The 23,387-nt window shown below is 45.0% G+C and overlaps 1 protein-coding gene across 1 annotated transcript in view; it reads left to right on the forward strand.

Moving 5' to 3' along the window:
- Positions 1 to 64: 64 nt before the first annotated feature.
- The window catches only part of ABHD17B (abhydrolase domain containing 17B), a 33,027-nt gene continuing 9,704 nt past the window's right edge, over positions 65 to 23,387 (forward strand). Inside the window, 2 exon segments of the mRNA XM_030567104.1 lie at positions 65 to 430; positions 15,042 to 15,516. Of these exon segments, the coding sequence (XP_030422964.1) occupies positions 15,050 to 15,516 (467 nt within the window). The 5' untranslated portion in view covers positions 65 to 430; positions 15,042 to 15,049.

A 23,387-nucleotide genomic window follows, 5' to 3' on the forward strand; every position in this document is an offset into this window, starting at 1 on the left:
TATGCCGGGATTTGCTCCCCTCTGGATTTCTTGTGCTTCCTCATTGGCCCTAGTCTCGCTGCAATCTCATTGGTGCGTTGTGGCCGGGCGCCGGTCAATGAGGGCCTGTTCCCAACCTACCGCCCCTTGGCCACTAAACCGTCCTTTGCTCTGCCCAAGTCCCGATTAATTCAGTCCAGTCAGCGAGGCGGGGAGGGAGTCTGGCGAGGGCCGCTTAGAAGCCGGGCCCTCGTCCTCTTAGTGTCCCGCCGGGCGTGCGAGCGGCTCGGGTTCCCGCGCTGCTGCAGGCCGCCGCGCTGACAGAGCTGAGCGGAGCCGTTACTCGGCACGTCCCCGGCGTTCGAACGGCGGCGGTTGGGGGGGCCTGACGGGGCTGCAGCCCCACAGGGACCCAGACGCGGTCACGCTACAGGACCAACGTCAGACGGAGGCAGGTGCTTGCTCGAACCTACTCACTGGTCGCTCCCGCAGTGCGGGGCGCTCTGTGCGCGGGCCCGGAGGCTCGGGCTGGGCGGTGCGTGTCCGCAGGGGAGCTCGGTCTCTGGTCGCCCCGAGTGGGGCAGCGCGCTCACCGCCGGGGCACAGCGAAGGGGTGGGCTGGCGGCGCGGCGCTGTGGAGCGAGTTGGTTTCGGCTTCCTGCGGCCGGGGGAGGTCTCGGGGGGCGCGGAGAATGGGGCCCTGCGGGGAGGTGTAACGGCCCCGTGGGTAGGGTGAACGGGGGGGCTTTTAGTTAGATGCGATCCCTAGGTGCTCTCCCGCCCTCCCTGCTGCGGGCTGTTCGCTCCTCTCTGCGGCCCCGGGGGCGGCCTCCCCCTTCCTTCTCCTTAGCCGGCGCAACTGGGGAGCCTGCTGCCTCCACCCTCCGGTGTGAGCAGCAGCAGCTCCGACAGTCATGGGGAAAGAGTCTAAATCAATATTTGAAACGCAGCTGCGGCTTATCTCATACACTGGGCGGGTGGGTGACTGAAATGTAGCTAACAGGCAGGGGACGAGGTATTTCTAATCCGTGTCTGGTTTGGGGATGGTGGGGACTGTATTGTTTCTAAGTAAACTGAGCTGTGAACTATGGGTGGAGAGAAGTCAAATACTTCATTTTTAAAATCGATGAATTGGGAGAATGACCATAAAATGCATATCTGATTTTTGTCTTTTAGTAGATTCAGGTAGCTTTTTGTGTATATATAAATTGTCTTTTGTTTTAATGGAGTGACTAAAAATTGGGTGTTTTGGAAAATGTGAAGATGACTTTTTGGTTGTCTTGATTTGACCAGTTTTTAGATTTTAGTTTCCCATGGAAGAAAAAGTATGAAAAAGGTTATTTTGCCACAGTTTATCTTGCAGACAGATTTCAGTTACTTTCAGAATATTAACTATACTAAAACCAAAATATAATCTTTAAAACTGATTTGTGTGTTTGAATGTATATTTTTCTTTATTATTTGTGCCTTAAATGGTGTAATGAGGTACCAGTTTGAGGCACTGAATTGCCAACAATGTAGTACTTCAGTGGCTGTCAATGTGCAGATTGTTTTAAGGTGAAGAATACTATAGTGCAGTGTCTTGCTTACAGAACACAAACATTATGTAATCTGATTTAATCCCACATTTGTGTATATCTGGGATCTTCTGGGGATTGCTTTTCTGTTTGTGGTTTTGTTTTTTGTTTTTTTAGCTGTCTGTTGTTTCCTCTGACTCTTTCTCCATCCCCACCCCAAAATAGACCCCTAGAGCTGTGTAAAACGTGTGAAATATCCTGCAAGAGTGGCTGCTACCAGTTAGGGAATTCTTTATTGGACAGTCAGTGCAAGATAGGTTTTTTCTCATACTTTTTAATATTATTGAGTATAGTAAAACCATACAGCCACAAGAACATAAGAATGGCCATACTGGGTCAAACCAAAGATCCATCTAGCCCCCTGTATTCTTATGGGCCAGTGCCAGATGCTTCAAAGGAAATGAACAGAACAGGGCAGTTATCGAGTGATCGATCCTGGATTCTGACAGTCACAGTTTTAGGGACACCCAGGGTGTGTGGTTGTGTTTCTGACCATCTTGGCTCATAGGTGTTGGTGGACCTGTCCTTCATGAATTTATCTAATTCTGTTTCAAGCCCAGTTAAAGCTTTAGCCTTTACAGCCTTCCCTGACAATGAGTTCACACAACACACAGTCAACGTGTAGAAGAGGTACTTCTTTGTATTAATTTTAAAACTTCTGCCTATTAACTTCATTGGGTGGCACCAGTTCTTGTGTTATGTGAAGGCATAATAACGCTTCCTTATACACACTCTCCATGCCATTTATGATTTAATAGACCTCTAACATATTTCCATCTTAGTCATTTTTTCTCTAAATTGAAGTCTTTTTAATCTCTCCTCATATGGAAGCTGTTCTATATCCTACTCTCTCTTGTTGCCCTTCCTGTACCTTTTCCAATTCTAATATATCTTTCTGAGATGGGGCAACCAGAACCATATGCAGTATTCAAGGTATGGTTGTACCATGGATTTATATAGAGATATTATGATATATTAGATCTTATCTATCCCTTTCCTAATACCAAGGTTCATTGTCCATCTGCTGTTGACTCCCTCAAATAATTCTAGTTGGTGAGGCATGGTTTCTGTTTACAAAAGTTGTGTTGACTCTTCCCCAACATATTATGTTCATATCTGTGTCTGATCATTCTGTTCTCTACTACAATTTCAACCAATTTGCCTGGTATTGAAATTAGGCTCACTGATATGTAACTGCCTGACTTGGCTCTAGAGCCTTTTTTAAAATAAGAGTTATGTTAGCTATCCTCAATTCATCTGGTAGGGAGGCTGATTTAAGTGATAGGTTTTATACCAGAGTTAATAGTTCTGCAATTTCATGTTTGACTTTCTTCAGAACACTTGAGTGAATACTATCTAATGATTTTTATTTTTTTATTATTTTTTTTTTTTTAGTGGTTAATTTATTATTTGTTCCCAAACCTCTACTGACACTTCAATTTGGAACAGTTCCTCAGATTCTTCACCTAAAGAGAATGGCTTTGGCTCAGGTGTGGGAATCTCCCATATCCTCTGCAGTGAAGACTGATACAAATAATTCATTTAGCTTCTGTCATAAACAGATAAGAAAAGTTAATAGCACAGAAGTACTTTATATCTCTTTGCCTGGAAGGGGTTAACAAGAACAGTGAGCCTGGCTGTCACCTGACCAGAGGACCAATCAGAGGACTGGATACTTTCAAATCTTGAAGGAGGGAAGTTTTTGTGCTGTGCTGTTAGTTTTGGTTGTTGTTCACTGTGGGGGCTCAGAGGGACCAGACATGCAACCAGGTTTCTCTCCAATCTCCCTGATACAGGTTCTTATAGATTCAGAATAGTGAGTACTAGATATATAAAGCGAGTTAGGCTTATGTTTGTTTTCTTTATTTGCAAATGTGTATTTGGTTGGAAGGAGTTCAGATGTGTATTTGGCTGAAAGGAGTTCAAATTGGTATTTTGCTGAAAAGATTTTAATTTGTACTTGTATATTTAGGCTGGGAGGGTGTTCCCAGTGTCTATAGCCGAAAGACCCTGTACCTATTCCGTCTTAAATTTACAAAGATAATTTTTACTGTTTTTCCTTCTTTAATTAAAAGCTTTTCTTGTTTAATAACCTATTTTTTTTTTTATTCTGGTGAGATCCCAGGGGACTGGGTCTGGATTCACCAGGGAATTGGTGGGGAGAAAGGAGGGAAGAGAGAGAGAGGCTGATTTCTCTCTGTGGCAGGATTATTTTCTCTCAGGAAGAATCTGGGAGGGGAAGAGAGAAGGAGGGGGGAAGGTGCATTTTCCTCTCTGTTTCAGGATTCAAGGGGTTTGAATCACAATGGTCTTCCAGGGTAACCCAGGGAGAGGGGAAGTCTGGGAGAGGCAACAGTGAAGTTCGGGTTTACTTTCCTTGTGTCAAGATCCAGAGGGACTGGGTCTTGGGGGTCCCCGGGCAAGGTTTGGGGGGGACCAGAGTGTACCAGGCACTGTAATTCCTGGTTGGTGGCAGCGCTACAAGTTCTAAGCTGGTAATTGAGCTTAGAGGAATTCATGCTGGTACCCCATCTTTTGGACGCTAAGGTTCAGAGTGGGGAATTGTACCATGACAGCTTCACAATGGCCTTGTCTTCCTGGAGTGCTTCTTTAGCTAAGCTTGCGTCTGACGAAGTGGGCATTCACCCACGAAAGCTTATGCTCCAATACTTCTGTTAGTCTATAAGGTGCCACAGGACTCCTTGTCGCTCTTTAGCTATGATAATGATAAATAGTTTTCCGTGAATATTTCCATTTAAAGGCAAAAAAAAAAGTTGGTCTAATCCTTTATCGTGATTTAGTTTTACTGTAGGCTATTCATACACCTCTACCCCAACATAATGCGACCCAATATAACAGAAATTTGGATATAATGCAGTAAAATAGCACTCTAGGGGGAAGGGACTGCACATTCCGGTGGATCAAAGCAAGTTCGATATAATGTGGTTTCACCTATAACGGTAAGATTTTTTGGCTCCTGAGGACAGCGTTATATTGGGGTAAAAGTGTATCTTCGAGAAGTACTTGAAAATAACAGAATAACTACATAGTGTGTGTGTGTGTTTTATTTATTTTTAATTTTAGTTTTCAGGCTTCCTCCATGTTCTTCTGTGGATCCATTGTGTTCGTTCATTCTTTATAGCTCTGTTGGTCTGTGGCCTTTATCTTTTTAATTGGGCACTAATTTCCTATAGCTATTTCTCACTACATTGTCACATATGTTATTCCCTTTCTTGTAAAATTAGTTTAAGGATGTTTATTCATATATTTCCACAGTAATGCATTATGTAACTGGAAAGGGATTTTAACTATTGGATTGTTGTGTAAATTCTGTTGTAGTTTTAGTCTTCATTTGTCTACTTTCAACATTTTAGGAAAGGATGAAGAAAGTTGTGGAATAGTCCAAATGTATGCTGCTAAAATAAGAATGGGGGAAAAAAATTAAAACAGTTTAAATATGTTGCATAGTGTAACTATTGCATATTTTTAGTATTGTCTTAAATCCCCCATCGAGAACTTTGCAAATATATATTTAGATGCTTAACTTTATTCCTATCAGTAGTCTTTCTGAAGTAGCCAATGGAACTATTCACATGAATAAGGTTATGCACAACACAGGTGTTTACAGCATTTGGGAGACATTGTAAACTTTGGGCTTGTCTACACCACGCAGCTTTTAGTGACAGGGCTGTGTCGACACAGCCTTGTCGCTGAAATTCAGCGTGTGTAAACACTCTTTGTCGGTACTTTTATCTGCACTCTTGCTGACAAAATACTTCCAGCTACGTGAGCGGCATTAGCCTTGTCCGCAGGAGAGCGCTTCTGCCACCAAAATCATGTTCCACTCTGCCGTTTGCATTGGCAAAACTTTTATCTTTCGTGAGAGTGGCTTTTTTGAGTACCCGTGAAATACAAAAGTTTTGTCAACAATTTCACAGTGTAGGCGTATCCTTAGTTAAGCTTTTTGGGGAGGAGATATTGGGTGTACTACTTTTTATAGATCTGGGAGGGAAAAAATTGCCTATGTAAAGCAATTACACTTCAAGCATTCTAAGAGCTCAAGATAAACATTTGGGATGTTCTCAATCATTAGACTGACCTATCTTTTTTTTCCCCCTTCTTCAGCTCTACTGAAAAGGTTAATTGCTGAAGATTGGATTAGATTTTAGCCTGCAAAGCAGGACATTAAAATTGCCTTGGTGTAACAGTTTATTATTCATTTGAAGCTTAGAAGAGATTAGTTTTAACAAGCAGGCTATTCATGCTTTAAAAACTGTCCAGTAGAAAGGGGGATGGGCAAGTTGGTTCTATGATTCTGAGACTGTACTGGTGCAATAATGCAAGCTTATGCAGTGAAGTTTTAAACTATACTTCAGAAGTTTTCTACTTTTGTAATAAGATAAACATAAATCTTAGATTTTCTCATGTTTTTAAATATATTTAGTTTCTTATTGTTCTAAATTTTGAGCACATATCTTAGAAATGGAAATGTTGACACTGCAAACATATTTGTACCTTGTTGAACTTCCTTGAGCTCTATCTTAACTTGGCCTGTGACAAGTACAATGCTTCTCTTGTGCTAAATATCCATACTTACTCCTCGGGGAATTCTGCATCACTGTGCAAGCACAGAATCAGTGTCCCCCACAGGTTTGTTTTGTTTACATCTCTTCCACCCCCACTCCCCCCAGAATAATCGATTCTAGCTGAGAGGGGTCACATTGCAATTACACCTTTTGTACACCAGGCACTGATGAGGTTCCAGAAGAGAGGGGAGGCTAGTTCATGAGCTGGAGCAGCCAGCTGCAGAGAGGGAGGGGGAAGAGGCTGCCTTCCTCACAGCACCCTGCCGGCAGGGACAGGTGAGGCGGCATGGGATATGGGGAGTCGCACAGGACTGCTGGGGTCACACAAACTGGGGTTCAGAAGGGCTAGTGTGCGGGAGAGGCAGAGGAGCTAGTGGGATGACATTGAGCCAGAGGCTGAATGGGAGTGGGGGTGCAGGACCACGTGGGGATGAGGCGGGTGAAGGACATATAGGGATGAGGAAGAGTGAGGTGCAGAGATGTTGGGAGGGGGTGGCTGAATTGAGAGGCAAGGTCACATGGGGACACGTATGGCTATACGTGACTGAATCAGGAAAGGGAATGCAAGAACACATGGGTACAACGGTAGATGTGCCTGACTGAATGGGAGAGGCTGTGGGTCAGCCAGAGTCTGCATGGGGGAGGCTTCCCAACTCACTAACAATCCCTCCCTCCCACCCACCCCCAAAAAACCTATTCCATATTTCCCTCACCCAACAACTTTCTAGGTTCACTCCCAGGCTCCTTCCCAGCAATTACTTCCCTCTCCCTCTGCTCCTCTGTTACTCCTTACTCCCCCAAGTGTTTGCACTGCTTATGAGGGGTGTGGGAAATACGTTTCTGTATTGTAATTTAAATGAATTATTACTCACAGTTCTGTATTAATATGCCTAGTAAGGAATCTATTTGTCATAAAACAATTCTTGGATCTTTTTTGTTGCCTGTATTGTTACAGACATACTTTCTGGCAGGTATTGTGAAATAAATTACCAACATAATTGAAACTGACATGATTATATTGTGTTGTGACAGATAAAATATACGCAGAATTTTAAATATTGTGTGTAGAACTTTTAATATTTTGGAGCAGAATTACCCCAGGAGTACATACTAAACAAACTATTGGATAGTGATAGTGGTACTCCTAACCTGCTCTAAAGACATCTGTATTGATCACCCGAGGAGAAGGGTACCTCCAACACATTTTGTGGTAACATACATGACTAAATATTTGACCTGGAATGGGGAATGCTCATGTCCAAGATGTGGGTACCTAGTTAGTATACTGGATTCAACCACACTTACAAAGGTCATATCTAAAGCCTTACAAAAGTGGAGTGAGGGATGTGATATCCCACTGACCACCTATGTGAGAGTGAAAAATATGTACATGTATAATGGATAGTGTAAGTATCCTGGAGTAACTATTGAAATAATTTTATACTGCAAAGCATTATATTTAGAAGTAAATTTGGACACTGCCAGTGGGTTACACAAGTATTTGTGAGACAGCAATGGGAATGGTGGTCATCAAGATTCTTGTTTTCTATTCCTGACTCTGTCATTAGATTGTGGTCTAGTTACAAATAGCATAGAAAACTAACAATGCTCCTGTTTGGATCATTTGAGGGGTTTGAACCCAGAACCTCTGAGTTTGGATTGTTTTTAGAGGTGTATATCGCTTGAGCTAAAGAACCAAATCTCTTAGCGTGGAAGTACCATCTGTGTGATAACCCTCTATATCAGGGCTTGGCCACCTTTCAGAAGTGATGTGCCTAGTCTTCATTTATTCAGTCTAATTTAAGGTTTTGTGTGCCGGTAATACATTTTAAGCTTTTTAGAAGGTCTCTTTCTATAAGTCTATATTTTATAATTAAACTATTGTCATATATAAAGTAAACAAGGTTTTCAAAATTTTAAGAAGCTTCATTTAAAACTAAATTAAAAATGCTGATCTTGCACTGCCAGCCTGCTCAGTTCACTGCCAGCCTGGGGTTCTGTTCACCTAGGCTGGCAGCGGTCTGAGCAGGTCCTTCGGCTGGGACCGCAGACCTAAGGGGGGGGGGATGGGTTCAGGGGTCAGGACTGGGGGGGGGGGTTCAGGGCAGAAGGCTGGAGTGTATGGGGGGGTTCAGGCATCAAGGCAGAGGGCTGGGGTGTGGGGGGTGTAGGGCAGAAGGCTGAGTGTGTGGGGGGTTCAGGGGTCAGGGCAGAGGGATGGCGGTTGTGGGGGTGCAGGACAGAAGGCTGGGTGTGTTGGGGTGTGGGGGAGTTCAGGGTAGAGGGGTGGGGAGTGTGCAGGGCAGAAGCTGGGGTGTGGGGAGGTTCAAGGGTCAGGGGCAGAGGACTTGGGGGTGCAGAGCAGAGGGCTGGGAGATGTGGGTGTGCAGGGCAGAAGGCTGGGTGTGGGGGGGGTTCAAGGGTCAGGGCAGAGGACATTGGGGTACAGGGCAGAGGGCTGGGAGGTGTGGGGGTGCAGGGCAGAAGGCTGGGTGCGTGGGGAGGGTCAGGGCAGAGGGCTGGGGTACTCGGCTTGTGGGGGTGCTCCCAGCCCTCTGCCCTGAGTGGCTCATGGCAAGGGGCTGGAAGGGATATGCCCTGTTCGACTCCCTTCCCCAAGACTCCATCCCTACCTCTCTCTGCGTCCTCTATGGAGCTGTGTGCATGCTGCCGCTCTTCCCCCTCCCACTTGCAAGGGCCATCAGCTGATTGGCGCAGGGAAGGAGAGGAGAGGGCAGGAAAGCACCATGCTGAGGGAAGACGGGGGGGAGAGGGAAAGCTTGGCTGCCACAGGACCAAGCTTCTGCCTCCTGCCCCCGCAGGGAAGAGCAGTGGGCGGAGGGGGAGAGGGCTGAGGTGGGGCTGGTGGCCGGGACCACGGCAGGCAGCTGCGTGCCGCTCAAATCGGCTTGCATGCATGTTTGGCACGCATGTCATAGTTGCCGACCCCTGCTCTATATGTTACCTGAGTTAATGGGGGGTTACACAAGCATCTGACTTGTCATGTTCCTGTTGAAAGTTTTTGTGGCAGAGTAGATGGGTTCTGTTCCTAGCTCTGCCTGAAGTGACGCATGCAAACTCTGATTTATCTGACAGTTATCACCCCAGAAGGTATGAAACCTTTGCTGCTAATAAAGTTTGCAAAGGGTATAAATTAATGGTGTGACGTTGCACTCCATATGTTTATGTAAATATAATATAACTGGAATATTCTTTATGTGAAGGTCTCTTGTAAGGTATCGTTATGAAGCTTGTAATCTACTGTGTGTGTTCATTCTATTTGTCTGAATCCATCATTCTTGTATCTGAAGCTAGAAATATGAAGTATTACTCTGCAGTCCTATTGTAATTATGCAAAGTATGGGCCATTAATGGTGACTTGGAATCTTGATGGCTCCCGTTAATTAGAACAATTGGTGGTAATGGCTCTGTTTACTTGTAAGCCTTCTCCTATACCTGTGCCCACCAATGGGTAATGAAGTGTCACAGGACATGTGATACAAACATGTCACATATACTGGAATCCATCTTAAACCTGGTACTTTTCCATTTAGAAGGAAGGATGGAAACCCAGGGTATGTCCTACACTTACAGTTTTGCAGCGCTGGGTAGTTACAGCTGTATAGGGCCAGCACTGCAGAGGTGGCCACACTTACAGCCAACCAGCGCTGCGTGTGGCCACATTTACAGCACTTGCAGCGCTGTTGGGAGTGGTGCATTGTGGCAGATATCCCACAGAGCACCTCATCCCATTTCGGCGCTGTGGCTTGTGGGAAGGGGAAGGAAGTGTGAGTGTCTTTTCCGCTTCCTGTTCCAACACCCCGTGGTGCTTTGCTACACATCCGAGCAGTTTGGCGGCATTGTGATTCTACAGCGCTTTTTCTGCGACTTTTGTTATAAATGGATCCTGAGCAGCTGACGACCTTGCTGATGAATGTTGCCAGCACATTGCGCTTGGCAGTGGAGCTATTCCTTCAGCTGCAAAGTGAGAGCGACAGTGACAGTGAGGAGTCAGACGATGATATTGAATCGTCTCACTGTGAAGACAGTAAATTGCTTGTGGCAGTAACAGACGTGCTCAGATCCGTGGACCGGCGTGTTTGGGCTCGGGAAACCAGCACTCAGTGGTGGGATCAAATCGTCCTGCAATCCTGGGATGACGAGCAGTGGCTGCAGAACTTTCAGATGAGAAAAGCCACTTTCATGGCACTGTGTGCTGAGCTCGCCCCTACCCTGCGGTGCAGGGACACGAGATTGAGAGCTGCCCTGTCAGTGGAGAAGCGGTGGCTATTGCAATCTGGAAGCTGGCAACTCCAGACTGCTTCAGATGGGTGGTGAACCAGCTTGGAGTGGGAAAGTCTACCGTTGGAATGGTGCTGGATGCAAGTTTGCACAGCCATTAATCGCACCATGCTAAGAAGAACCATGACTTTTGGGAACGTGCAGGACATTGTGGATGGCTTTGCAGAAATGGGGTTCCCTAACTGTGGAGGGGCAATAGATGGGACGCATATTCCCTATTCTGTCACTACCCCCACCTGGCATCAGAGTACGTTAATCGCAAGGGGTATTTCTCCGTGTTCTGCAAGCGCTTGTGGATCACTGTGGGTGTTTCACTGACATTTACTCAGGATGGCCTGGAAAGGTACACGATGGACGCATCTTTCGGACAGTTCCCTGTTCAGGAGGCTGAGGGCCGGGAGCTTTTTTCCCAAGACCGCAGGATCACAGTAGGGACATCGAAATGCCCACTGTGATCCTTGGAGAGCCCGCTTACCCCTTAATGCCCTGGCTTATGAAACCATATACAGGGAAGCTGACAGGAGCAAGGACCGGTTCAGCTACAGGCTGAGCCGGTGCAGATGACTGTGGAGTGTGCTTTTGCCGTTTGAAAGCACGCTGGCGCTGTCTTTATGGGAAGCTAGATTTGGTGGAAAGCAGCATCACCGCTGTTATATCCGCGTGCTGTACCCTCCATAAATATTTGTGAAGGGAAGGGTGAAAAATTCAGTGAGGAATGGACTTCCGAGGTTCGACACCTAGAGGATGAGTTTGCTCAGCCAGAGAGCAGGGCTAATAGGGAGGCCCAGGAAAGGGCTTCAAGGATTAGGGATGCTTTAAGGGAGCAATTTGATGCTGAGAGCCAACAGTAATGTTTGATGCATTTGATGTGCTTTGCTTTACCTTGGTGTATAATATTTACCACTTCCAGCAACAATATACGTAGTGAAAAAGAAAAAAAAAACCTTATTCAACATACAGTACATAACAGGCAAGGGGGTTGGGGTGGTGGACTGTACATTCACAGATTTGAATATGTCCTATTTTGATCACTATTAAATGTCTGCTGCACTTCAGATTACTATGCTGCGATAATGGGGTGGAGTGAACAGGGGTAAGAATTTAGTTATCAGGGTTGGTAGGTGATCGTACAGGTGTGTTGGGGCAGCTGGGATAATAAGGAACTGGCTGCTGGAGAAAGGTGTTTTGTGGAAATACTGGGGCACAAGGAGAGGGCTTTGGGAGGGCTGTGGGTTCCACGGTACATATTTGTCTGCATGGCTACAATAGACTCAAAAGACTCAGTTTGGCGAGACAGGAGGCTTATCATCTGCTTTGTGGTTTTCTTTGCAGACATTCCTTTCTCCTGCTTTCTGTTTTCCCTCCATTCATGTACACTGTTTTCTCCATTCATAGGTCTTCTCTCTCCATTCCTGTGTCTTCCTACTTTCTCTGTTGTAGTGGCTCATAACAGATTTGATCAATTCCTCTTTTGATTTTCTAGGATTCCGTCTCAAGTTCTGCAACCTACGTGAGGCCGGTGATCCGGCTGCAGTAGTCAAGGTCACTAGAAAAAAGAGAGAGAGAACCATGTAATACACAGAGGCTACATTGTTTATTATCACACGTTGAAGGACTTTTTAGACTTTTGGTAGCATCCTTCTCACGTACCTCACATAACACAGAGAGGGCTGGCAAGCTAAGTCATGGCGAGCAATGGGGTGAATGGTTTTGCCCCGATTTCCCCTTGGGAGTGGGAATTGACCAATGGGTCACTGGGGTTTATCAGCAATGGGTACAGGAGGTAGCTGGTGTCCTGAAGAGGGGACAGTAGTGAACAGGAAGGTGGTGAGCTAGCTGCTTGGGCGGGGGGGTGTTCTTTGGTCCACGTTCACGCCGTCCTGCTGGTGAGTGGGGGGGGAACACCGCGGTGCTGGATGCCTGCTTGGAGGGGGGGTGCCTTACACGGGAACACACCACGGTGCTGGATGCCTGCTTGGAGTGGGGGTGGGGAACACAGGAGCACACCACGGTGCTGGATGCCTGCTTGGAGTGGGGGTGGGGAACACAGGAGCACACCGCGGTGCTGGATGCCTGCTTGGAGGGGGGGTGCCTTACACCGGAGCACACCGCGGTGCTGGATGCCTGCTTGGAGGGGGGTGGGGAACACAGGAGCACACCGCGGTGCTAGATGCCTGCTTGGAGGGGGGGTGCCTTACACCGGAGCACACCACGGTGCTGGATGCCTGCTTGGAGGGGGGGTGCCTAACACCGGAGCGCACCGCGTGGATGCTTACATGCTGGGAGGGTGGGCGGGGAACACAGGAGCGCACCGCGTGGCTGCCTACCTGCTGGGAGGGGGGGGTTAAAAACAGAGCGCCATGGGCTGGGGAAACGCGAACCTGGCGCCCTGCACTCAGTTATCCCTAAACTCTCAACAGGGTTTCCTACTACCAGACATATCACTGCTGCGTGTTACCTGGGAAGAGAGGGAGGGTCTTCTACAGGAATGTGGATACCGCCCTGGCCCCTGTGCAGCTTGCCTGTGTGCAGCCATGGTCCCTCCACCCCTCGCTGCACAGTGGATCGGACGAGTTAGCCTGACCGGGACAGGGACCACGGTGGCTCTCCTGATCAACTTGAGAATGCAAATTGCAAACGCTCTTGCAGCAACATTTCAAGAGATTACCGAGGCAGATTACAGAGACGTGATAGAGCAAATCAATGGGCTATTCCACGTTTAGGCATGCATGCAGGCAGCCATAACCAAAACCCTCCTCTCCCAAAACATAAAAATCTACTTACCCCGAGCACGATCCTCAGCTTCTTCCTCACCATCAACTTCCAGCTGCTGCGACTGGCTAGCCTACTCCTGGCTTGAGAAGAGCTCCTGGCTGCATGTGTACTGGGACTCCGGGGTGTCTCCCTCCACGCCAGTAGCCTCACTGTCGCAGTCCTCTACAACCTCCCCCACTTCTCCCTGCTCTGAACTCTCCATCGTGCTTCTAGGATTGGCAATGGGGTCACACCCAAGTATGGCATCCAGCTCCTGGTAAAAACGGCAGGTCGTGGGGGCAGCTCCTGAGCGGCGATTTCCCTCACGAGCTTTGCAGTAAGCACTCCTCAGCTCTTTAATTTTGACCCTGCACTGCAACGTGTCCCGTTCATGACCCCTTCTCATCAAGGGCTGCGATATCTGCCCATAGGTATCATAATTTCTCCTTCTGGAGCGCAGCTGTGCTTGCACAGCCTCCTCTCCCCAAACACTTATGAGGTCCTGCAGCTCTGCATTGGTCCATGCTGGGGCTCGTTTGGTGCGTGGAGGCATGGTCGCTGAGTGATTGATTGATTAATTGCACTCCACACCTGGCTGAGCAAACAGGAAGGGGATTTTTAAAATTCCCGGGGCATTTAAAGGAGGGGTCAGGTGAGCCCAGGGCAGTGGAGCTTGCATGATTACCAGAGAGGCTTCTAAGGTATGCTGGGATACCTGCTTATGCCACGGAGGTCAATAAAAACGCTGGTGAGTGTCTACACTTGCTGACCAGCGCTGGTGATCCAGCGCTGGATCCTCTACCACCCGAGGCTCGACCGGGTGTACAGCCAGTGCTGCAACCAGGGAGTTGCAGCGCTGGCCGTGCTGTGCAAGTGTGTACACCACCTAAGTTGCAGCACTGTAACCCCCTCACCAGCGCTGCAACTTTGTAGTGTAGACAAGGCCCCCGAGAGAGACAAAGGATTCCCAAAGATTTGTGCTAAAGATATAAAAGAGAGTGGAACAGAACAAAGGGGTGGCCAGTTATAAAGAATCCCCTAGTTACCACCTAAGCTGGAACTGACAAGGACCGTACCAGGGGAACGGATTGGGCCCAGACTAGGAAGGAGTCTAGTCTGTGAAAGAAGATTATAGGAACATCTCTGAGGGTGGAACTCTTGTCTTGCAGTTTACTTATAACTTCTGGTAAGCTAAAGTGCTCTCTCTATGAGGAACCGGTCTCTGGTTTTGCATCCTTAAAATAGTCTGAAGGCTGGAACTTGGCACATCACAAGATTCCCTGCAGTAGGGGCCAAAAATCACGTTATTCACGATAAGTTTGAAATGGTTGACAACACAGTAGTGATTCTTGGCTAATGAGATCCTTATTCCTTTAGCGCATTGGAAACATTGTACTGTTTAATGTTGTTGGCTTTTCAGTGGTTGTCATTTTAACTTGACGTTTTTGGAAGGAGCAGTACCATGCTTTCTGGGCCAAAATAAGTCATGTGAATAGTTGATTTCTAATGTCAACATTTTTGTACTTGTCTTAAGGAATATAATCTTTATTCTTTTAATAAAAATTCTCATGATTAATGACATATTAAGAATATATTTTCCTCTATTGGTTTTCAAATTTCACCTCTAATAATCTGAAGTTATATTTTAAAATATTTTAAGGTTGTAAACACATTTTCTTAGTTACAAGTTGCTAATCTTAGTTTCAAATTTAAGATTATAGAGAGTAACCTTTGTTGTAAAACATTCTCCCGTATTCTGTAATTACAATGACATGTTAATTTTACTGTGTTCTTGTATGGAATTGTAATTTGAAATTAATATTTTTCTCTTTTCCTATTTTAGAATAGAAGATGAATAATCTTTCCTTTAGTGAACTGTGTTGCCTGTTCTGTTGTCCACCATGCCCAGGGAAAATTGCTTCCAAACTGGCATTTTTACCTCCTGATCCTACTTACACACTGATGTGTGATGAGAGTGGTAGTCGCTGGACTCTACATCTTTCAGAACGAGCAGACTGGCAGTACTCCTCTAGAGAAAAAGATGCCATTGAGTGTTTCATGACTAGAACCAGCAAAGGTAACAGGATTGCCTGTATGTTTGTGCGTTGCTCACCTAACGCCAAATATACTTTGCTCTTCTCACATGGAAATGCTGTTGACCTAGGTCAAATGAGCAGTTTTTATATAGGACTGGGTTCACGGATTAACTGCAACATATTCTCATATGATTATTCTGGATATGGCGCAAGTTCTGGGAAACCAACAGAGAAGAACCTGTATGCTGACATTGATGCTGCTTGGGTGGCTCTAAGGACAAGGTAAGGAGTTAGTTGCAAATTGTTTTTTGCTGTGCTTTACAAGAGCTTACTTAATCTATGCTATCATGGAATCTATTCCCATTTTAAAATTACTGTATTCTAGAATTATCTGGTTCATGTCAGATCTGGGTGGTGGCATGGCCGCATTTCAAGTGAATTGCTTTCAAATTACTGCTATATGTTAAATCTATTTTAGGCTCCAGTTTTGCAAATTGGATCAGCTTGCAGGATCAGGGCATAAATAATTATAGACGGCTTGAAATTCTAGTGCCCAAAGGCAGATACTGTTGGAACAGTCCACTTAACTAATCTGCGTGTATCCCGCTTCCATTGGAGGATTAACAGATACCAAGATCAGCAAATGTCAACCAGGCCCATGGCTCCTGGAGTGATATCACATTTGATCTGAGAAAACTGTCTGCTGTTTTCCTTGTAACGTTCTTTGTTGGTGTGCTGGTAATCTCCAGCCAAGTCCTTTCCCATCCCATCCACTTCAGACCTGTAGCTTCAGCAACAAGTAGTTTAAAGGGCATGTGAGGTACCCTAACATTGGGGGAGAGGAGGGAAGGGCCCTGCCACTGAACGATTAGGCACACAGATTGGGAGCACTTTGCCCCTTGGGGCATGCACAGCCTTTTCTAAAACCTTGTAACTTATATCTTGTATGTGTTTAGAGTATTTTTAAAAACATATGGACTGTCTTGCATAGACAGAAGAACAGAATAGTATAAATTGCTAGTTGTGCATCTGAACTGTAGAAAGTGCCTTGTGCTTGAGAAATAGTATGTGATTGTTTTAAACATTGGTCAGATTTTCTTCTGAGTTTGGTGCATTTTGCAGTGCTCTTCCAGAGCAAAGCTAGTCCTAAATCCAATATAGCCTGCTGTATGAGGAGATCGTCTGATAGCGTGGTATCACTGTCATAGAATCATAGAACTGAAAGGGACCTTGAGAGGTCTTCTAGTCTATCCCCTGCACAAAGGCAGGAATAAGTATTATCTAGACCATCCCTATTCTTAAAAATCCCCAATGATGGAGATTCTGCAATCTCCCTAGGAATTTATTCCAGTGCTTAACCACTCTAACGAGTTTTTCCTAATGTCCAACCTAAACCGCCCTTACTGCAATTTAAGTCCATTGCTTTTTTTCTATCCTCAGAGGTTAAGGAGAACAATTTTTCTCCCTCCTCCTTGTAACAACCTTTAATGTACAGTACTTGAAAACTGTTATGTCCCCTCTGAGTCTTCTCTTTTCCAGATTAAACAAATCCAGTTTTTCCAGTCTTCCTTCATAGGTCATGCTTTCTAGACCTTTAATCATTTTTGTTGCTGTTCTTGGATTTTCTTCAGTTTGTCCACATCTTTCCTGAAAGGTGGTGCCCAGAACTGGATAAAAATACTATAGTTGAGGTCTAATGAGCATGGAGTAGAGCGGAAGAATTACTTCTCATGTCTTGCTTACAATATTCCTGCTAATACATCCCAGAATTGTTTGCTTTTTTGCAACGGTGTACACTCTTGACTCATATTTAGTTTGTGATCCACTATGACTCCCAGATCCCTTTCCACAGTACTCCTTCTTAGGCAGTCATTTCCCACTTTGTATGTGTGCAACTGATTGATTGTTCCATCCTAAGTGAAGTACTTTGCATTTGTCCTTATTGAATTTCCTTCTAATTTACTTCAGGCCATTTCTCAGTTTATCCAGATCCTTTTCAATTTTAATCCTATCCTCCAAAGCAAAGCAAATCTCTCAGCTTGGTATTGTCCATAAAGTTTATAAGTGTACTCTCTATGCCATTATCTAAATCATTGATGAAGATATTGAACAGAACCGATCCCTGTGGGATCAAATTCGTTATGCCCTGCCAGCATGACTGTGAACCAATGGTAACTATTCTCTGGGAATGATTTTCCAACCAATTGTAAATTTAGCATTCTCGTGACCAAGACAGAGTCTGCTCTGCAGGCAGCTCTGGCCCAGAGACGCTGCATGCAGGAATGCAACCGGAAAAATCCCTTCTACCCCAGGGGCACCTGTTTCCAAACACCCAGTGTGAACACACACACAAGAAAAGTACAGTGGATATAACAAAGGGAGATACTTATTTACAGAGGGATGAGAGGAGAGAAACAACAAAGGAAATATAGGCGGAGCAGTATAACAGGTTTGCATCCAAACCAAGGCCCCACAGGCCTAGTGGTAGCACAGTCTGGAAGGCAGACACTGAGCAATGTCTCTGCACACTGAGTTCAGGAGTCCTGAGCAGAGCTCCTGTCCAGGGATGAGTCGCGGGTGCTCCTGGTCATCTTTCAGCGCCAGTGAACATTCCCCAACCAAACCCCTCCGGTGCCGTCTTCTGTTGCTCTCCGCAAAGCCACACAGAATGACCACATCCCCAGTTAACTAGCTAGCAGCCTCCTTCTTATTCCCAGTTCAGAGTCAGAAGCCCTGTACTCACAGCCCCATTCAGCTCTGCTCAGCAGTGATACTGGATCCAGCTCCAGCCTGTCCTCCTTGAGCAATTCCTCCCTGGCACAGTGCTCCTCCTGGCTTCTGTTCTGGGTGTCCCCCGATCAGCCACCCTGTCCTTCCCAGGCTTCAGGCAGGTCGTCTGCTGCTTCACTTTGTGAGCGCCTGCGGGCTGCAGCCCTTCTCTCCTCCAGAGGGCCCCCCCCCCAAGTTTCCCTCCTTTCTCTCACTGTTCCCCTCCCCCCAGGAAAAAGATTTAAAGGAGCCATGCTCTCTAAACCCCAAAGGGGTTACAGAGTTATGCACACATCTTGTAGTAGCTCCATCTAGATTGTATTTTCCTATTTTGTTTATGAGAAGATCATGCGAGACAATATCAAAAGCCTTACTAAAATCAAGATATACCACATCTACTGCTTCTCCCTCTCCCCTCCCCACCATATCCACAAGACTTGTTACCCCGTCAAAGAAAGCTATCAGGTTGGTTTGACACAATTTGCTCTTGACAAATCCATGCTGACTGTTACTTATCACCTTTATTATCTTCTAAGTGTTGGCAATTGATTGGTTATATTTGCTCCATTATCTTTCCAAATACAGAAGTTAAGCTTGGCTGGTCTGTAGTTTCCCGCTCAGGTTGTCCTTATTTCCCTTTTATGACTTACAAACTGCTACCTAGCCCTGGCCAAGAAAGGGAGCATACCCAGGGATTCCTGGAAATCCCCAGCTACTATAATGCCTTAGAAAGAGGAGTTAAAATTACACAGGCAACTTTAACTTGACATTTCAACCTTTTTGAGTGCTTCACTGTACAACTTGAATTCTTATATTTTTGATGGAATTAACAAGGACTTGATAGCTAATATTGAGGTTTCCTTCAAATTTTTCTCCTCCACATCTTGTTAATTTCTGGGGTAAAACAAAATCTTATTTTTTTCTATATAGACTACCTCACCTGATTTGTAACCAGAGGGGGCAGTTATTTCACTGTAAAGTACTCTAAAGAGAGAGGGTTTCACAAAAGTGGAAGTGTGTGTTTTACAAAGGCTTGTTTAACATGCATGTTTTGAATATCTTTAGTCTGCTGTGTTTTTATACATAATCCATTAATGGGAAATAATGCACAGAATTACATTTAAAATGTGGTGTGGAAACATGAAATTTTAAGACTCTGGGAATCCAGGAAGGCCTAAGTTAGTAGTATTGTTTATAGTTTCCACTGAACACTATATATACATACACTGAGTTTATAAATGCAATGACCAAAGAACTACGGAAATGGTGTACTGTGTAGGCTTGATTTCTCCCCCCTTCTCCCCCCTACCATCACAAATTTCGGAAAAGTTCCTTTCCACTGGAAACCTTTCATGGATAATCTCTCTTTAAAAGACCAAGTTTAGGTAAGTGGAAAAAGGGTGTGTTTGAGTTGTGAATAAAAACTTTCATGTCCCGTGGTCGGTTCTCTCCCTTCCCCGCCCCCCCCCCCAAAAAAAAAGTGTGTGCGCTTCATCCCATAGTGTGACAAGCAGTCTTTAAGATCTTTTTGGCACCCTTTGCTGGTTGCCTGATAGGGAATCTTCTCCCCAGCCTATTTTTGTAAAATTAAGTCTGTAAGTAAATAGCTATTTAAAATATTAGAATTTTGTATCTTAATATTAAATTACAGTATGTATATAGTAGCTAAGAAACCACTACAAGCTTTCTTGTTTGTATTGAGGTCTACAAATCCATGATATTGCATACTTCAGTCTATAGCCTTAGAGGCAGATGAAATCTGTCAATCAGAGGTAGGGGAAGTATGTCTCCACCTCTCAGAACCCCCAGCATTTGTCTCCCTACTGCAGAGCAAATTTAAAGAAGAAAGAAAAATAGCGTAAAATCTCCAGGCTGTCGCATCTTCCTTTATGAGCAGAAAGGATTCCCTTTCTTCTCAGTTGCTGAGTACCCCACACATTCCATGGTCACCATTCTATAAGGTCAGAAGATGCCTTGGTGTGCACTAGTAAAAATTTATACTAATGTCACTAGTGAAGATAAATATGCCTTCCTTTTTACTTGGTGGTCAAGGACTTGTAGCATCTAACGGGAAGATATTTTTACCAGAAAGAGTGGCCTTTTCATTGCCTGTGAAGGGCCAATATAGTGAAGTCCAGGCTGGCTTCACCTCAGCCCCTTCCTTCGAGCATGAAAACTATTGAGGGCATCAGGCCCACAGGAATAAGTAAATAACCAAAGAAAATTGTCGTCTGACACCCTACGTGCCCTTGCATACCTTCACAAACAATGCTAACGGGTGGACGGTATTGCAAGTGTGGTCTCTTTCAGCTCATTTAAAAAAATTGTACAGCCCAAATTTCTGCCTGAGGAGGAGTCAGGGATTGCAGGCAGCTATCCTAGATTTTCTATGAATGGGTGCAAATGAGCCTGTCCATGTTCTTCAAAATCAAAGCTTTATTCCACGTTGTTCTTAAGCCATCCCCAAAAGAATCAGGATGCACTTTACTGCTATCTCAGTTTTTCAGCCTCCTGCAAGGGTTGACAGTATTCACTCACTCTACAGTAACCCCATATTGATGAGAGTATTGTACCACCTGCACCGTAGGCTTGAATTTTGTTCTCACAAAGCTGACACGGCCTCTGTTCAAACCTTAGTCAAACTGTTCTCTGTATCATCTATCTTTGAGGACCATAATCTTCGTAGCCATCACACCAGTCCAAAGTTTTGTGATATGATTCTATTTATCCAGTGTTGTGTTCCATAAGAATAAGGTGATTCTGTGTCTTTATTCATAATTCTTGTCTAAAGTGACCCCTGATTTCCATTTAAATGGGGCAGTTAGCCTGTTTATATCTCCCCCTAACCTCATTGATATTTAAAGGAGCTCAAACTCTGTACTCTAGTTTTCCCATGCTTCTCAGGCAGATGAGGGAAAACCAGGGATCTGCCAATCACAGCCCAAAGGTTGTCCAAATGTTTGACACTATGTATTACTCTTGTGATGTTGCAGATATTCAACCTCTTGGAGATATGGAGAACTAGACACATGGCAATTCCTATAGCATGTTCTTGTTCTATCATCATCTTAGTATTCTTCAGAGCTGCTAATTAACTGTATGCTTTTTAAGTGGCAATGTTTCCCTCAATTTAGTCTCTAAATCTGAGGCCCAGTTTGGGAGAATAGTATTAGTCATTTCTTACTAATACTCTCTCAACTTGACACTCAAAACTGATGCACTATTTGGGAGGCTATTTCTGTACTCTGTTAAATTAGAACTTCTCCACCAACCTCAGTGGAGATTGTACTGCTTACTTAATGCCCACAAGTGGAAACAGAGCAAACAGAGGCCACCTTGAAGAAGAAAGTTACTTACAGTAACTGTAGTTCTCGTAGAGTGTTTATGTCCACTCCCCACCCTCTCTTCAAATCTTTGAAGTCTAGTATTAAGTATTGCCATTGAAGGACAGCAAGAAGAGAAGGTAGAAAGGAAATGTGGCCCCAGCTGACACTGCTTGTATAATTCCATTCTTGTGTATCCCACTTGTCGCATGTGGGAATGTGCAGTGGCAGCAATGCTCCTGAGCTAACCTTACTGATAAGTAGCTTCTCTTTCAGTCTGTAAACTTTGAGGCCAGTAGCAGCTGAGAACGCTTAGGAGGCAGTATGTTCAGTGCACGGAGTCACCAGGCAATGCTCTGGAACTACTCCATACAAAGCCAGTCAGGACTCTGAAGGAGCATGCCTCCTCTCTGTGAGCATACTGTTTCCAGGGCAATAAACTTACATAGCGTCAACCTTCCTGGTCTGACCTTGGAGCATTCAGCATCCCCCCTTAAACCGTGCACTTCCCACAGCAAGTCTGCACAGGTGGGGCTCCTTGGGAAGCCAGAGGGCCCTGCACCCCAGTTCTGCAGTCAGCCATGACTCTCTCAGCCAGCAGGTAAAACAGGTTTATTATATGATAGGAACACAGTCTAAAACAGACCTTGTAGGTTACAGAAACAGGACCCCTAAGTCAGGTCCATCTTGGGGGCAGGGAGGCCAGACTCCAGGTGTGGGCCTCCCTCTCTTTCCCCAGCCAGCTCCAAACTGAAAGTCTCCAGCCCCTCCTCTGGCCTTTGTCTCTTTCCTAGGCCAGGAGGCAACCTGATCTTTGTTCTCCAGTACCTTCAGCTGGCACCTTTGCAGAAGAGGGGCCTAGGCCATCAGTTGCCAGGAGACTGGGTGTCGGCCATTCTCTATCCAGACAGCCTCGCACTGGCCCTCTGAGGCTCTGCAACAATCACACACCTTTATCCCACCACCTAGATACTTAAGAAATGCATAGGGGGAAACAGAAGCACCCACACAGTATTCAGAGTGAACATTAAGAATAGTCTCACTTCGTTACATCCAGTCATTGCAGAGAAAAGATTACTTTGTACTATTCTTGAACTACTTTTCCCAGTTTATAGTTGTGGCCAGATCCCTTAGCCAAATGAAAGGATTGTTAAAAACTTGGGAACAGCAAGGGAAAAGTGGGAAATTTACCCACTAAAAATGTGTTTAATTCTGTGTAATAATTTGAGCTTTCATTTACATTTTTTGTAGAAGGACCTTAATTTTTAAAAAATAACATGAGAAATTTCTCAATGCAATAAATTAAACACAGTCCATGTTATTTTTTGAGGATTCTATAGGTTCTTTACTGAGAGTTTGTATAGTACATGAGTTCTCAAACTCAGGTTCAGAACCCTCGGGGTTGCGAGGTTATTACATGGGGAGTCATGAGCTGTCAACCTCCACCCCAAACCCTGCTTTGCCTCCAGCATGTATAATGGTGTTAAATTAAAAACACTTTTATATAATTATAAGGGGGGGAGGGTTGCACTCGGGCTTGCTCTGTAAGAGGGATCACCAGTACAAAAGTTTGAGAACCACTGGTATAGCATACATCAGTCAGTCAACTGTTGCAATAAATGTTGGCAGCAGTTTGAGATTGCCTTACCTTACATCTAAACAATTATATAATTGCAGAATAAGGAAATGAGAAAATTATGGGTAGGTGCTTAGATATTCACGTGTATATACACAGAAATAACAGAGTGGGTCTTTAGTGTGGATACATTTTACTGGTACATCAAAATACGTAACTGTGTATTGTCTGCATGATGGACGTTTGGGAAGTGATTCCAGGATTTATTTCCCATTTTGTCTTATAGCTGATAAAATGGATTTGTCCTTCAGCCATTCCTTATGTCTGGGTGTCTTATTCTTCCCAGTGTTCAAGAATTACACATGTAACTATAATCATAATTACTATTTCCCTGAATAATGGGTGAGATCATATTTCAGAATAATCGAAAACATAGATGGGCTCTAAGGATGCATCTTTTAGTTTTTTGATGCATTTCTAGCCAA

The sequence above is a fragment of the Gopherus evgoodei genome, chromosome 6 (assembly GCF_007399415.2).
Source record: "Gopherus evgoodei ecotype Sinaloan lineage chromosome 6, rGopEvg1_v1.p, whole genome shotgun sequence".
Classification (NCBI taxonomy): Eukaryota; Metazoa; Chordata; order Testudines; family Testudinidae; genus Gopherus; species Gopherus evgoodei.